At 39.3% G+C, this 13541-nt stretch overlaps 1 protein-coding gene across 10 annotated transcripts in view; it reads left to right on the top strand.

Moving 5' to 3' along the window:
* Nucleotides 1-5045, top strand: part of ADD3 (adducin 3) — a 138166-nt gene extending 133121 nt beyond the window's left edge. For 8 of the 10 annotated variants that reach the window (XM_032178145.2, XM_032178154.2, XM_032178140.2 and 5 more), the window contains 2 exons: nt 1486-1581; nt 2805-5045. In XM_032178145.2, the coding sequence (XP_032034036.1) occupies nt 1486-1581; nt 2805-3097 (389 nt within the window). In that variant the 3' untranslated portion in view covers nt 3098-5045. The remainder of the gene's footprint in view (nt 1-1485; nt 1582-2804) is intronic. The other 2 variants (XM_032178185.2, XM_032178179.2) reach the window with 1 other exon arrangement.
* Nucleotides 5046-13541: the final 8496 nt, after the last annotated feature.

Raw genomic sequence — 13541 nt, 5'->3', positions numbered from 1 at the left:
ACTGCAGCCTGGGCGACAGAGAGAGACTCCGTCTCAAAAAAAAAAAAGAAGAAAAAAGAAAACAGTCTGAATGCTACTATTTTATAATAAAATCTTCTAGAAAGTGAGATTCCCAGGTGAGTAAAGAATTACTAGCCAAAGTAGATGTAGATAAATTAATGGATTTAAACATTTCATAATTATGTGGCTTTTTAACTCTTAATTTTAAATAATTATAGATTCATAAGTATGTAGTTTTGATGCTTTGTAAAATCTCTATTTCTGGTTATCTCAAGGTGCCAACATTGTCACTTCAAAATTTAAAACTAACTTCTAAAATTTTGATGTGACTTTCCTTAAGCACACGGACACTCTAGTAGGTTGAGTTTTCTGGCTTCGGAACCCTTAGTAAGTAGATTGTTAGGATTATATTTAAGACTTGTTAATGAAAACATCTTAAACAATTGACTTACTAGCTCCCTTTTTCTCTGGAATAAGAGATTCTTCCTAGCAGGAGTTCTGTATCTTGAGTCTTTAGATAAGCTTCAGGCAGTCCATGCGCCACCTGAAAAATACATGCTTAATTGCTTAAGGTACACATTTAGAGAGCGAAGGGTTCAGGGTCAGGAACAAGAAGCCTGTCACCCAAAAAGAGGATAAGGAGCCTCTGCTTTAGAGAATCCACAACATACAGTTGAAATTTTTATGCAAAGCAAAACAAGCCAGTAGTTAATGAATTTTTGTCCATGTTAGATATCATGTAGGAAAACTAATGACATCTTGATCATCCAAGGAACAGTTTTCTGTGCCTTTGTCACAAAAGGGAGTCATCCTGATTCATTAATGTAATTATACTAAATTTTCTAAGTGGTGTTGTTGAACTTGTTTATTCTAACATAAAGTTAGGAGCTTTCTCTGTTTTTCGTATTTTGTAAAATGTCCCTCTTTAATCTCTTGTTTTTTGAAAGCCTAAAGATGCCAGGTAACAAATGTTGCACTCTAGAACCGTCACCTTTTTTATAAAACTTTATAACTAGTTTCTTCCACATTTATTATGACCTTATGAATTAGCTCAGTAACATTGCTCTGACAGGAATCACTAATTAAATATTGTTCAAAAATTCCATGAAGCGTTCTGCCTCATTAATGTAGCATCATTGGTGAGGCTTTCTAATTTTTTTCATCTGGCTGCGCAGCATGTTTTGGTTTTCTAATGCTAGCAAGAGCTACATGCAACATATCATTTGCCTGGGCTGCCAGTAGCTGTGCATCTTTTGTAACCTGTATGTAAAATAACCATTAGCAGCCAGAAATGTTAACACGTTAACCTCCTCTTACTGTATAATTATGGATATACGGGATAACTCTGTTAGCATGCTCAGCTCACTGCTGAAGAATTTATCATCTCTGTGTATACGGGCATTTGATGTATGCACTAACCTCCCTAAAATCATATGCTGCTTTGTTTTGTTTTGCATGGCTTTTAACTAAACTCTTATCCAACAGATGCTGAGCAGGAATTACTCTCAGATGACGCTTCATCTGTTTCACAAATTCAGTCTCAAACTCAGTCACCGCAAAATGTCTCTGAAAAATTAGAAGGTACTCAATGTAATTTCCCGCATAGCATTCACTGAGTTAGTCTTGAGTCTGTCCCTCTGTGTTTTGTTTTCATGTGAGGAAGTTGGATACCTCATCACAGTAAGTTTTCCATATTTTACTTATATCTCCCAATAATTACATATTTTATATCATTAAAAATGGGGCACTACTTTTGTTCAACATTTATATTGATTTACTTTAATCTGAGTATTGGCAACCCACAGTTCTTAAGAATTTGTGGAATTGGCCAGGCGTGGTGGCTCACGCCTGTAATCCCAGCACTTTGGGAGGCTGAGGCAGGTGGATCACGAGGTCAGGAGATCAAGACCATCCTGGCTAACAAGGTGAAACCCCATCTCTACTAAAAATACAAAAAATTGGCCCGGCGCGGTGGCTCAAGCCTGTAATCCCAGCACTTTGGGAGGCCGAGGCAGGCGGATCACGAGGTCGGGAGATCCAGACCACGGTGAAACCCCGTCTCTACTAAGAATACAAAAAAAAATTAGCCGGGCGCAGTGGCGGGCGCCTGTAGTCCCAGCTACTCAGGAGGCTGAGGCAGGAGAATGGCGTGAACCCGGGAGGCGGAGCTTGCAGTGAGCCGAGATTGCGCCACTGCGCTCCAGCCTGGGCGACAGAGTGAGACTCCATCTCAAAAAAAAAAAATACAAAAAATTAGCTGGGCATGGTGGCGGGCACCTGTAGTGCCATCTACTCGGGAGGCTGAGGCAGGAGAATGGCGTGAACCCGGGAGGTGAAGCTTGCAGTGAGCCAAAATCATACCACTGCACTCCAGCCTGGGCGACAGAGCGAGACTCTGCCTCAAAAAAAAAAAAAAAAAAGAATTTGTGGAATTAAAATAAACATCTCCCAATCAGCAGCATGAAATCTTTTTCGGTATTGATTGCCAAATGATTCCAAAACTAAAGAAAAATGTGTTGTCTTCCTCATTTATGCTTACTTGATTTACATTGAAACTGTCATTTCATTAAACTGGGGTTATCTAGCTTTTGCTCTTTGGTTTAACAACTTTGTTCCTTTCCCCTTTATATCATTAAAGAAAATTAGCTTCATGCTAATAGATCACAGTTTATTAAAATAATGATCTGTCTTCATTGGAATCAAAGTAATGCCTTATTACATTGCTAAAACATTGCAGTTTTGTAAAGTAAAGCAAAAATGTTAAGTATATAAAATAACCCCCAAAAAACCCTCCCCTTTCATAGAAAACCATGAGCTGTTTTCCAAGAGCTTCATCTCCATGGAAGTGCCTGTCATGGTAGTAAATGGCAAGGATGATATACATGATGTTGAAGATGAGCTTGCTAAGCGAGTGAGTAGGTTAACCACAAGTACAACCATAGAAAACATCGAGATTACGATTAAGTCTCCAGAGAAAATCGAAGAAGTCCTGTCACCTGAAGGCTCCCCTTCAAAATCGCCTTCTAAGAAAAAGAAGAAATTCCGCACTCCTTCTTTTCTGAAAAAGAACAAAAAAAAGGAGAAAGTTGAGGCCTAAATAAAGTCTTTTTATAATTATTATTATAACAATGTGACATTGCACATTTAAATACCACATTTAAGTTGACCATTAATATGCAATGGTAGATCAGATTGGGGGATGTAGCAAACTGGATTTTCAGAACTGGAAAGAGGTTTTACAAAATAAAAACTTTCAGATTCATCTCTCATTTTATATGTCCAAAAATGGCTTTGAATTTTAAGCAATTACTAGTTTTAAATTAGCTCTGCCCTCATGAAGTATTATTATAATTCACCATAAACAGCTATCTGTCTGAATTACTTCAGGCCTTCTCCATAATATCTGTTAGAAAGAAATTGCCAGTGAGCAAGTGAGAATTTTTATTTCTCAATACTTGCTTCACTTGGGTAATCAGATTATAATTTTTTATCATGATTATTGACTATATTTTTGGAGTCCCATTGTTTCAATGGGCATTAACAGAATGCTTTAAAAGCTTCTAAGACAAGAATCTATAGCATTAGTATACACTGGCACATAATTTTTTAAAAAGTTTTAAGAAAAGATTCATTTGAAATATTATTCACAGTATAAAATTTCCTCACCTGAAGTAACTTTGTTTGCCAAAAACGTTGTTTTAATAAACTATAATTTTTGAAAACTTCCTTTTTTATTAGTTTAGAAAGCCCCTTATTTTTCAACAAAGGGGATTTTGTACACATAACATGGGTTATTTAGTTTAACTCTGGCAAAAAAAAAAAAATTTTTGTATGTTGATGTTTGTATACCATTCAGTATGAAAGTGTCCTAAGCATATTAGCCAATCTTTTCACAGTAGAGCATACTTAAGGCTGCTTGGTACTGAGTATTCTTAAATATAACTCAAGAATCCAGGGACTTGGTGTCAAAACGGGATTAGAGTATATAAAGGTACATCTAGATTCATATTTGAGTCTTATACTGTATTTTTCTCTTAGTATTGCTAATGAGTAAAGAAAAGTCTCATAAGGTAGCCAAATGAAAAAGAGTGAAAGGGCAAGTGAAAAATTAAGGGAACAAAAGATGGGATGTGAAAAGGAGAATTCTAGTTTGATAGTGACTCGTATTCACGATAGGATACAAAGTGTGATTTGTTGGAAACATGTCCCAAATTTCTACAATTCTGCTGCTCTGCCAAAAGCAATGTCTCTCTTGGTTGATATTTGAGTTTTAAAAGGGTCAAATCTTTCTAATCTTGTGTATCTTTAGAGGGCAGCACTAGAAGAAATCTGCAGGTCTAATCCCACCAGTAAGAAAACTACCACTTCTTGATTTCTACAGATTTAAAAAAATCTTTTCAGTTAACTTTCTTTTTAATGTAAATACAAATTTAAACCTAGGCTTAATATAGGCTTTTCCCCTTTCACCCAAGTGATGTCACAGTTTGATGCAAAATCAATGATCCGAATGATCAGTGAGTAAAAATAACTCAAAGTGTTTCTTAAGGGTGAGTTGGCATGCAAAAAATTACATTGATTACAGTGTGTTTTGGAGCTGGCTCTGTTTGACTGTGTGCATATGATAATGCAGAGTTGAGCCAGAGCCTGGAAATGTCATTCTAGATCTCACTAACTACTGGAATCAGTGTTTTAATCTCTTGGTGGAAACTTTCAGTTGCTTAACTCTCTATTGGAAGACTTTTTTAATGTTCTACATCATTTATGTTGTATTACAATGTATGTAGAAACAGTAACCTGTGAACTATGCTTTTCCATAACTTTTAAAAAATATATATCTAAATGAATGCAATGTGCATACATATTTTTTAAACATAACAGTGAACTATTGCACCTTTTGCTAATGCCTCTATTTACTTTCTTTGGCATAAAGAATGAGCCAATGAACCTCTGTGTCCTGTGGAAAAATGTATAAATGTTATCTGATGTTGCTCTTAGATGTAATGCTAATTAATGTTAAATCACAAATAAACAGTATTTTAAATATACGGATTTGTATCATGAGGTTTCCATTCACAGGTGGTTACTTAGCCTATTCGCGGTCTGTTGAGTTTTATACTTCAGTGAAACTTTAAGTTATTGATGCTTCTGAATAAAGAATATCCTGATAAATATATTTTCGAATCAGTTGAAAATTATATATCTATATACAAAACCTGTCTTGTTTCAGCTTATGTTGGAGGAGATATTCCTTGAGAGACCTGTTTTGTCTCTTGATAATGGGTATGGCGGCCTCAATCAAAGAATAGATGTTGCAGGATATGTACCTCTCTGATTTTTAATGTATTTGTTGTACAAATAACAATGTAACAGAAAAACAGCAGAAAGAGTAGAAAATAGTTCACAATTTCATCACATTCACTTTTTTTTTTTCTTTTTGGGACGGAGTCTCACTCTTGCCCAGTCTGGAGTGCAGTGGCACAAAATTGGTTCACTGCAACCTCCACCTCCCACGTTCAAGGGATTCTCATGCCTCAGCCTGTCGAGTAGCTGGGATTACAGGCGTGCGCCACCATGCCCAACTAATTTTTGTAATTTTAGTAGAGACAGAGTTTTGCCATGTTGATCAGGCTGGTCCTGAACTCCTGATTTCAAACAATCCACCCACCTCGGCCTCCCAAAGTGCTGGGATTACAGGCGTAAGCCACTGCGCCCAGCCTTTTTTCCTTTTGGACATGGTCACCCAGGCTGGAGTGCAGTGGTGTGATCATAGCTCAGTGCAGCCTCAAACTCCTGGGCTCAAGTGATCTTCCTTCCTTAGCCTCCCAAGTAGCTTGGACTACAGGCATGCACCACCACACCCAGCTATTTTGTTTGTTTTTTGTTGAGACACAATCTCACCATGTTGTCCTGGATTCAAGTGATGCTTTTGCCTCAGCCTTTCAAATCATTAGGATGATAGACGTGAGCCACCATGCCTGGTCCATATTCACATTTTAAAAAATTATATTCCCTTCCAGCTGTTATCTAGTTATATGTAGATATAGTTTTATATATATATATATATATATATCATTTATATATAGGTGTTTTTTATATATTATGGTGTGAATGTAATTTTTCGGGGTTTTTTTTTTTTCCTACTTAGGTAACCCATCTAGAAGACTTTCAAACTAAATCTGTCATATAAATAATTTCTTGTGATTATTTTTCTACTTTGTCCTAAAAATACAGTACAAGAGGAGGATAACATGTTAATTGAGGGCTCTGGTTAATTGAAGTTTTTACTATAATTACCCGTTATAAAAATGAAGGGTTTGGTCAGAGAAAAATAGTCATAGTCTTGGGCATATTTAATTATTACCTTGGCTTGTAAATAACCCTGTGGTAAAAAATTGCTATTTTAGAAAGATGCTCATTTCAAAATTCCCTTTCATAAAGCAACAAAGGCGATTATCTTCAGTTCTCACTTGAGAGTCAATATAGCACGAAAGTTAGCGTGTGCCTTTTCTTCATTGATTAGTATTTTCATTCAGCAAGGAATAAAAAGAAACAAACTGATAAAATTTGTGACAGCATTGGCTTTTCTTAACATCAGGCCCCTTTTTTGCCCCACATAGGCAGAAAATACAAAGTGGTCATTTTTTTTCAAACTCAAGGTTGATACATACACATATCCAAGTTGCAATCTTGGCCAAACTGGGATTTTGAAAAAAACAGTCTTGTTTGTGGCCACTAGAGGGAGTAATAGATCTAACAATCCAATGTTTCCAGTCCTTGCACTCAACTTCCCTAAATTTAGTCTGTAGGCACCATGTTTGTTGTGAAATACCCAGAACTTGAAAGAGAAGGCATTTCCTTTGTTGCTTATTCTCCTCAGTAGATAGTTCTCGACTTTGTTTCCTTAGCAGGTCCCATTACAGATACCACCCACAGTGGAGAACACATAGAAGGTTGTTGCGGTGTGCTCTCAGAGGCTGTGATAGAATGTGACACCTCAGAGTTTTCATACCTGTGAGTGACAAGATAATGCCTCCTTCAATCATTGACATTTTTTTTTTTTTTACTAAGGAGCTAACCGATAATATTTTTTGTTGATGCCTTCTGTGTACCAAACGTTAGGCTAAATGCTTTTCATATATGACTTCATTTGGCCTTCCCAGTATCCCAACAAAGTAGATGATATTATCCCCATTTTGTAGATAATGAAACTAAGGCTTGTAGAAGATGAAAAGTAGGTGGTAGGATTCCACCCATAGAGATTCAGACTTCTGTCATTACTCATTCCATCTGTGTGCCAGACCCTGTGGCTGCAGTACATTCCGTGGTTTTTAGGAAGAGGCAGTTACCTTAGTTTGGACTGTAAGTCAAGCCATGGTGAACTTGCATTTTGATGTAAGTAGATTTGGGATCAAACATTGACTTTTGATTTGGAAAACTTTTTGCCTAACAAATCACCTCAAGAATGAAGAAAGTGGTGGATACCTGAGAAGCAGGAATGACCTGTGGTGATAGCAACCTTTAGGATAAAGAACCAGCTCTTAAATTTTCACCATGACACCTGGAAGACAAGTTATCATACTTTTGCTTAAGGTGCAGCAGAGACTTGAGAAGAAGCCTTTTTTCTTTTTCTTCTTGATTTCCATTATTGGAAACAGACATTCTAAGGAAAATGTTTTTAAAACCAGAAAAGGTAGCTTAATCTAGTTACAGAAGGCATTTTAAAGGTCAGAAATAAGCTGTATCAACAATTTTACTTAAATGAATGTAATTGAAGGTGATCTGTCTTGGAGAAAAACCTAATGTACAAGCCTTTTGAGGAAACTTGATAGAAGAAAACCCTGAATTTGCATACTCTGACTTTCAAACGGGTTTCATTTCTAAGAGCTGACCATTAGGGGGCAATACTGCATCCAAATTTAGTTTTAGCTCATTGAGGGAACTCCAAAGTATCTTTGGGCTTGATTTAGAACTCTATTTTGATTATGCATTGCTAGGGGCAGTCTAAGGTTGAGGAAAGTTTATAGATACCAGATTATTTTATTTGTTCCTTACAGCCTGGTTATCTTGTTCTGACTTTGTAAGAATTATCCTTCAGAGAGTTGGTGCTTACCTAATGTCATACACTTCATGGCGGGGCTAAGGCCCGCATTCAAGAAAAGGTCTTTAAGTCTGCATTTCATGTTTGTCATACCACAGTTTTCCTTGAAAACCCATCAGGGCATAACCTAGGAATGGATAAAATAGATAATAGATACATTTTCTAAAGTTTACTGCAAATTGTGATGTTTAGAACTTTATTACGGGAACAGTTTAGAGAAACACATTGCAAGACCAAGCCTAATTATTATTTATACATAATTCTTTCCTAAAATTTCAAGTTTTTAGATGCTCAATGAGTCTTTACAGTATTGTCTCAAGTTGCTGATTTTACTGTTGGAACCTCTGATATTTTAAATGCCATTTACATTTCAAGTGACAAATGGGCACATTTTGATATTCCTTCTGTAGCAAAAAAAAAAAAAAAGTTTTTTATCTAGCAGAAAAATAGATGAATATATATCCAGTCCACAATTCCTTTTTATTTAACAAAAAGTTTAATATGAAAATATACATGACCCAATTTTTACATCATAGTAAAATAGGCCCTTTGGAGAGAGGTCGTGGATTTCTCTGCAAAACAGCCTTGATTTATACTTACCCCAAGGCTTCTAACATGATACAATTTCCTCGTATCACCATGAGGAATATCATTTTGTTACCTACTAGTTGCAATCTCTACACATCCATCAATCAAAAGATTCATAAAGAGATCAAATCCCTGCAATATTCCTTGGACATGTCTGTCACCAGTTAAATCCAACAATAATTCTTGTCTATAAATTTTTTCAACTCAGGAGATCTTTGCTCATGGTGTTGACTCCACGGACTCAGAGCTGCCATGACACAGAATTTTCACCCTCCTTCACGCAACCAAAGTAGGCCTGGCCCACAATTATTTTTAAGGCCTATATAATTTCTGGTTGGGTAAGTCTTTATACTGAAGCTATGGTGAAGGGGGTTTTTGTTGTTGTTGTTGTTTTGAGATGGAGTCTCACTCTGTGCCCAAGCTGGAATGCAGTGGTGCAATCTTGGCTCACTGCAACCTCCGCCTCCTGGGTTCAAGCGATTCTCCTGCCTCAGCCTCCCAAGTAGCTGGGATTACAGGTGCCCACCACCACACCTGGCTAATTTTTGTATTTTTAGTAGAAATAGGGTTTCACCATGTTGTCCAGGCTGGTCTTGAACTCCTGACCTCAGGTGATCCACCCGCCTCAGCCTCCCAAAGTGCTGGGATTACAGGCGTGAGCCACCATGCCCGGCCTGTGAAAGTTATTAAGTTGCCTTTTCGTTTCTAGATTTTATTTTTACACAAACGGTTTTGTCATTCTCCAGAGTCAGTCCTGACCTTGCTTCTGATGGTAAGAAAACCTCTCCAGTGCTATATGACTGCTGTCACTAGGCAAAATACTCGTTCCTTGCTAAACAACATGCTTTAATAGTATTGATTTTATTCATCTAATTTGAATGTGTATTGAAGAATATTAGATTTCTAAGAAACGCTAGGATTTTTTTTTAAAGTGTTTATGAAATGGCAGAATCAATATGTAGTACAAACTTGCAGCACCAGATGAAAGGACTTATAGACAAGATTTTCTTCATTGTTTATTCATATTAGACTTGCACTCAAAAAGCTGGTAAATATGTGAGTCCTATAGAAAGACCATTGCAGAGTGTTAATTGGACTTCTTAGACCAAACAATGTCCCTTCAGATTGATATTTAGACTTGAAATTTTTGAGAAAAACTTGGATTTCCCAAAGCAATATAATATATTCTAGCAGATAGGGATGGAAATGAAGAAGTAGTACAGTTATAAAATGCAGGCTTTATTATTATCTTTTTCTTTGAGACAGAGTCTCACTGTCACGCCCAGGCTGGAGTGCAGTGGCATGATCTCAGCTCACTGCAACCTCCGCTTCCCAGGTTCAAGCAATTGTCCCGCCTCAGTCTCCCAAGTAGCTGGGATTACAGATGCCCACCACCACGCCCAGTTAATTTTTTGTATTTTTAGTAGAGACAAGTTTTCACCATATTGGCCAAGCTGGTCTCGAACTCCCGGCAGGTGATCCCACCTGCCTTGGCCTCCCAAAGTGCTGGAATTACAGGCATGAGCCACTGCACCCAGCAAAATGCAGGCCTTAAGAGGCAGACTCAGCTGGGCCCAAGAAATCCCAGCACATTGGGAGGCTGAGGCGGGCGGATCACGAGGTCAGGGAATTGAGACCATCTTGGCCAACATGGTGAAACCCCCTCTGTACTAAAGATACAAAAATTAGCCGGGCATGGTGGTGCACGCCTGTAGTCCCAGCTACTCAGGAGGCTGAGGCAGGAGAACCGCTTGAACCCAGGAGGCAGAGGTTGCAGTGAGCTGAGACTGCGCCACTGCACTCCAGCCTGGCAACAGAGTGAGACTCCATCTCAAAAATAAATAAATAAATAAATAAATAAATAAATAAATAAATAAAATAAAGTCAGGCTCTTTTGGATTTCCCTCTGGTACTCCTGACTTATCTTTTCTGGGTTTATAAAACAAATATAGTGACAGTCCCCAGCCTGGACCTGGAGCTACAGTGCTGCTAGACTCTTCTCAATGGTTTTCCAGTTGTGTTCTGTCCTTCCTTGAAGACCATTTTCTTTCATAGACAGTCAAGCTCTAAACTAATTTTTTTTTTTCCCGAAAGCAATAGCTTCTGAAGATTTTCACTAAGCAGGAGCTAGGGAGGAAGTAGTTGTTGCATGCCATAACTCACCCCTTTCCTGTTGAGTAATGCTCTAGAGGTTGGATTCAGTGTCAACTGGCTTGCTAGACTTTGACTTCAGAGTAGGTGAGCTCCTAGTTTTATGAGAGAACATGTAGATACAGCCAGCTTGTTGGCATGCACAGGCAATCTCTTCCAAAGGTGTCTGCTGGACTAAGGAGTTAAAGTTCAACATTTCTTCCTACCTGATTTCTGTTTTGGAAATGTTGGCTTCAATTGTTTCAACTGAAATAAAGGTCATTTGCGGCTATTAGGACAACCAAGACTGTATCCCAAATATTATCTACTGGTCCACATCGCGGTAAGACTCACTGCACCCAGATGTTTGGGTATCTTAAGCCTTTTAAATTATTTAATTTAAAATATCCTGTGTGATAATTGAGATGTTTTGTTTTTAAATTATTTTTAAAATAGTGTTTTACTTTAGAACATATTTTCAAAATATGAAACTTTTTGGTATGTAGGTATGGTCGTGTTTCTCCCTTTTGACCTTTAAGTTAATATTGAGCAAGGGTATATGCACATGTACTTGCCAAAGCCAAGCTGAGCATGGCTCAATTAACTGCAGAGGAACAGGGCAGGCTGGGTGGGGCAGGCTCAGGAATTCTACCCACTCACTGAGCAAAGTCAGGCACTGCGGAACAGCTTGAGCTGGAGAGCTAGTAGGAAGCCCAGCCCAGCCAGTGAAACATGGAGCCTGGAGAACACAGCCATCAGCCAAAAGCATAGTCTGGTAAATGGTCTGCATCAGGGAAGTGGGAGTCCCAGTCAGGATTCTGGAGTAAGAAAGCAGGATGGCAGAAGCCCAGCAGCATGTGTAGGAGTGCCAGCCACAGGCTAAGCTCTAAGAGCAGCGCTTCCTCTACTTCCTGTGGGGTAATGGCAAGATCCTGGCAAGACTTCAGGCTTAAGGGGCCTGGGTATAGTTATCAGTTCCTCAAGACAGGAACTCGGATAGAAGGAAAATGACAGGTGGGAATCCTGTTATCAGAACTGAGGTACACAATAGTGCTCAGAATCCCAGGAGCCAGGCAGTGCTCAGAGCCAAGACAAGGTCACGACTGGCCTGGGGACAGGCTTGGCTTAGTGCTGAGTGAGTCCCAGAGCCAGGAGCTAGAGCTACCTCAGTTCTGCTGGCCTCATTAGGACTAGTCCTGGACACCACAGCCAGGTAAGCGGGTCAAGTGGCCCTAGTCGTTGTGGGAGAGGCGCACTGCAGAGACAGGGAAGCGCCCTGACCTGACTGTCACAATGGAAGCAACCCTGTGTGATAACAAGACAGCCACGTAAGAGTGGCTGCAGGAATGAGTTAATATTTCACACTAGAACCTACCTGAGGGCTAGCAAAGATGAATAAGCAAAGGCCAAGTGCTACTGAAACACTGGCTGTGAAGATGGCCCCATATTTCCTGTGAACTAATTTTCCGATCTGGAGGCAGTTTCACTATAGAAAAATTTAGCTCCAGTGATGTCTCTGCCCTTCCCCGCCCCCGATCCCACCACCCTCTTACCAGGAGTCACTATAAGATGCACCTCAAGAACACTAATTGAATAGAAGGGAATCGAAGACAGTGGTTTGTGTTTCCTCCTCCTATAAAAAATGAGGCTATGATTTTATGCTGGCAAAACACCTTCGATTCCACATGGCGTCCTCCATAACCCTCTGGTTGCGGCAATAGCCGTTTGCCACTGAGTCAGAGGCCTCTGATTTGTCTTGCCACATCCGCCCAAATAATGACCTCTCAGTTCACTCCTCCAACCTGCTTCTGGAGAGAATGGCTTCCTTAGGACTGTACCTGTAGAAGCTCCGATCTGTCATCATCCGAGGGACTCAGGAGCCAGCTGCATGAGTCATCCAGTCCTCCCACAGTTGTCCATAGAACACCTAGCCCTATCACCTGGCAAGCCGGCCTTCTTTCCCACCCCATCTTCCCCAACCTGGGTACCCAGCAGAAGACGTATACCCTCCCAGTGACCGCCTTAGCTCTCCAGGCACCCTTCTGCACCTGGGCACACTGATGGAGGATGTTTCCTTTCATCAAAATGACTTCTTCCTTTACCAAACTCCAGTAGCACTTCAGGATCATACTTAGCCTGTCCTGTAAGCATTATTGATTATGCATCTGTCTCCCCTACAAGATCATAAGCTCTGGGAAAGCAGGGACTGTATATACCTTGTTCATCCTTTTGTCCTTCACCATGCTTGGCCAAAAATAGATTCTGTGTTTCTGTTGCTCACAATGGACAACACTGTTCATGTTGGTGACATGTTAATAACATGTACATAGCAGAAAGATGTTCTCATATATCTTAAATAGTGAAAGTCAGGAAGTGGCTTAGGGTGAAAATCCTCCTTGGAGCCATTAGTCGGATCTATAAAGCTAATAATAATAATAGCTACAGTTTATCAAGTGCCTACCATGTAGGCTTTGTACTACATGTTTTAATTACATTATCTCATTTAATCCTCAATCCTGCACTATATGGTTATCTCCACCAAAGGGGGAAACAGGTTTAGAGAGAGGCTAAGGAATTTTTCTCATTTCACCACTTACTAAGTGGATTCAGACTCCTAAGTCTGTTTCTAACTGTTATGCCAGGTTATTCACTGAGTGCAGCCTTCTCGCCAGCTAGTAGGAAAATCAGGTATTAGAGCTTGCAGCAACGTCAGAGAAGCCTTCCC

The sequence above is a fragment of the Hylobates moloch genome, unplaced genomic scaffold (genome assembly GCF_009828535.3).
Source record: "Hylobates moloch isolate HMO894 unplaced genomic scaffold, HMol_V3 SCAFFOLD_3, whole genome shotgun sequence".
In the NCBI taxonomy this organism is placed as follows: domain Eukaryota; kingdom Metazoa; phylum Chordata; class Mammalia; order Primates; family Hylobatidae; genus Hylobates; species Hylobates moloch.
This window is presented reverse-complemented; position numbering and strand designations above follow the sequence as displayed.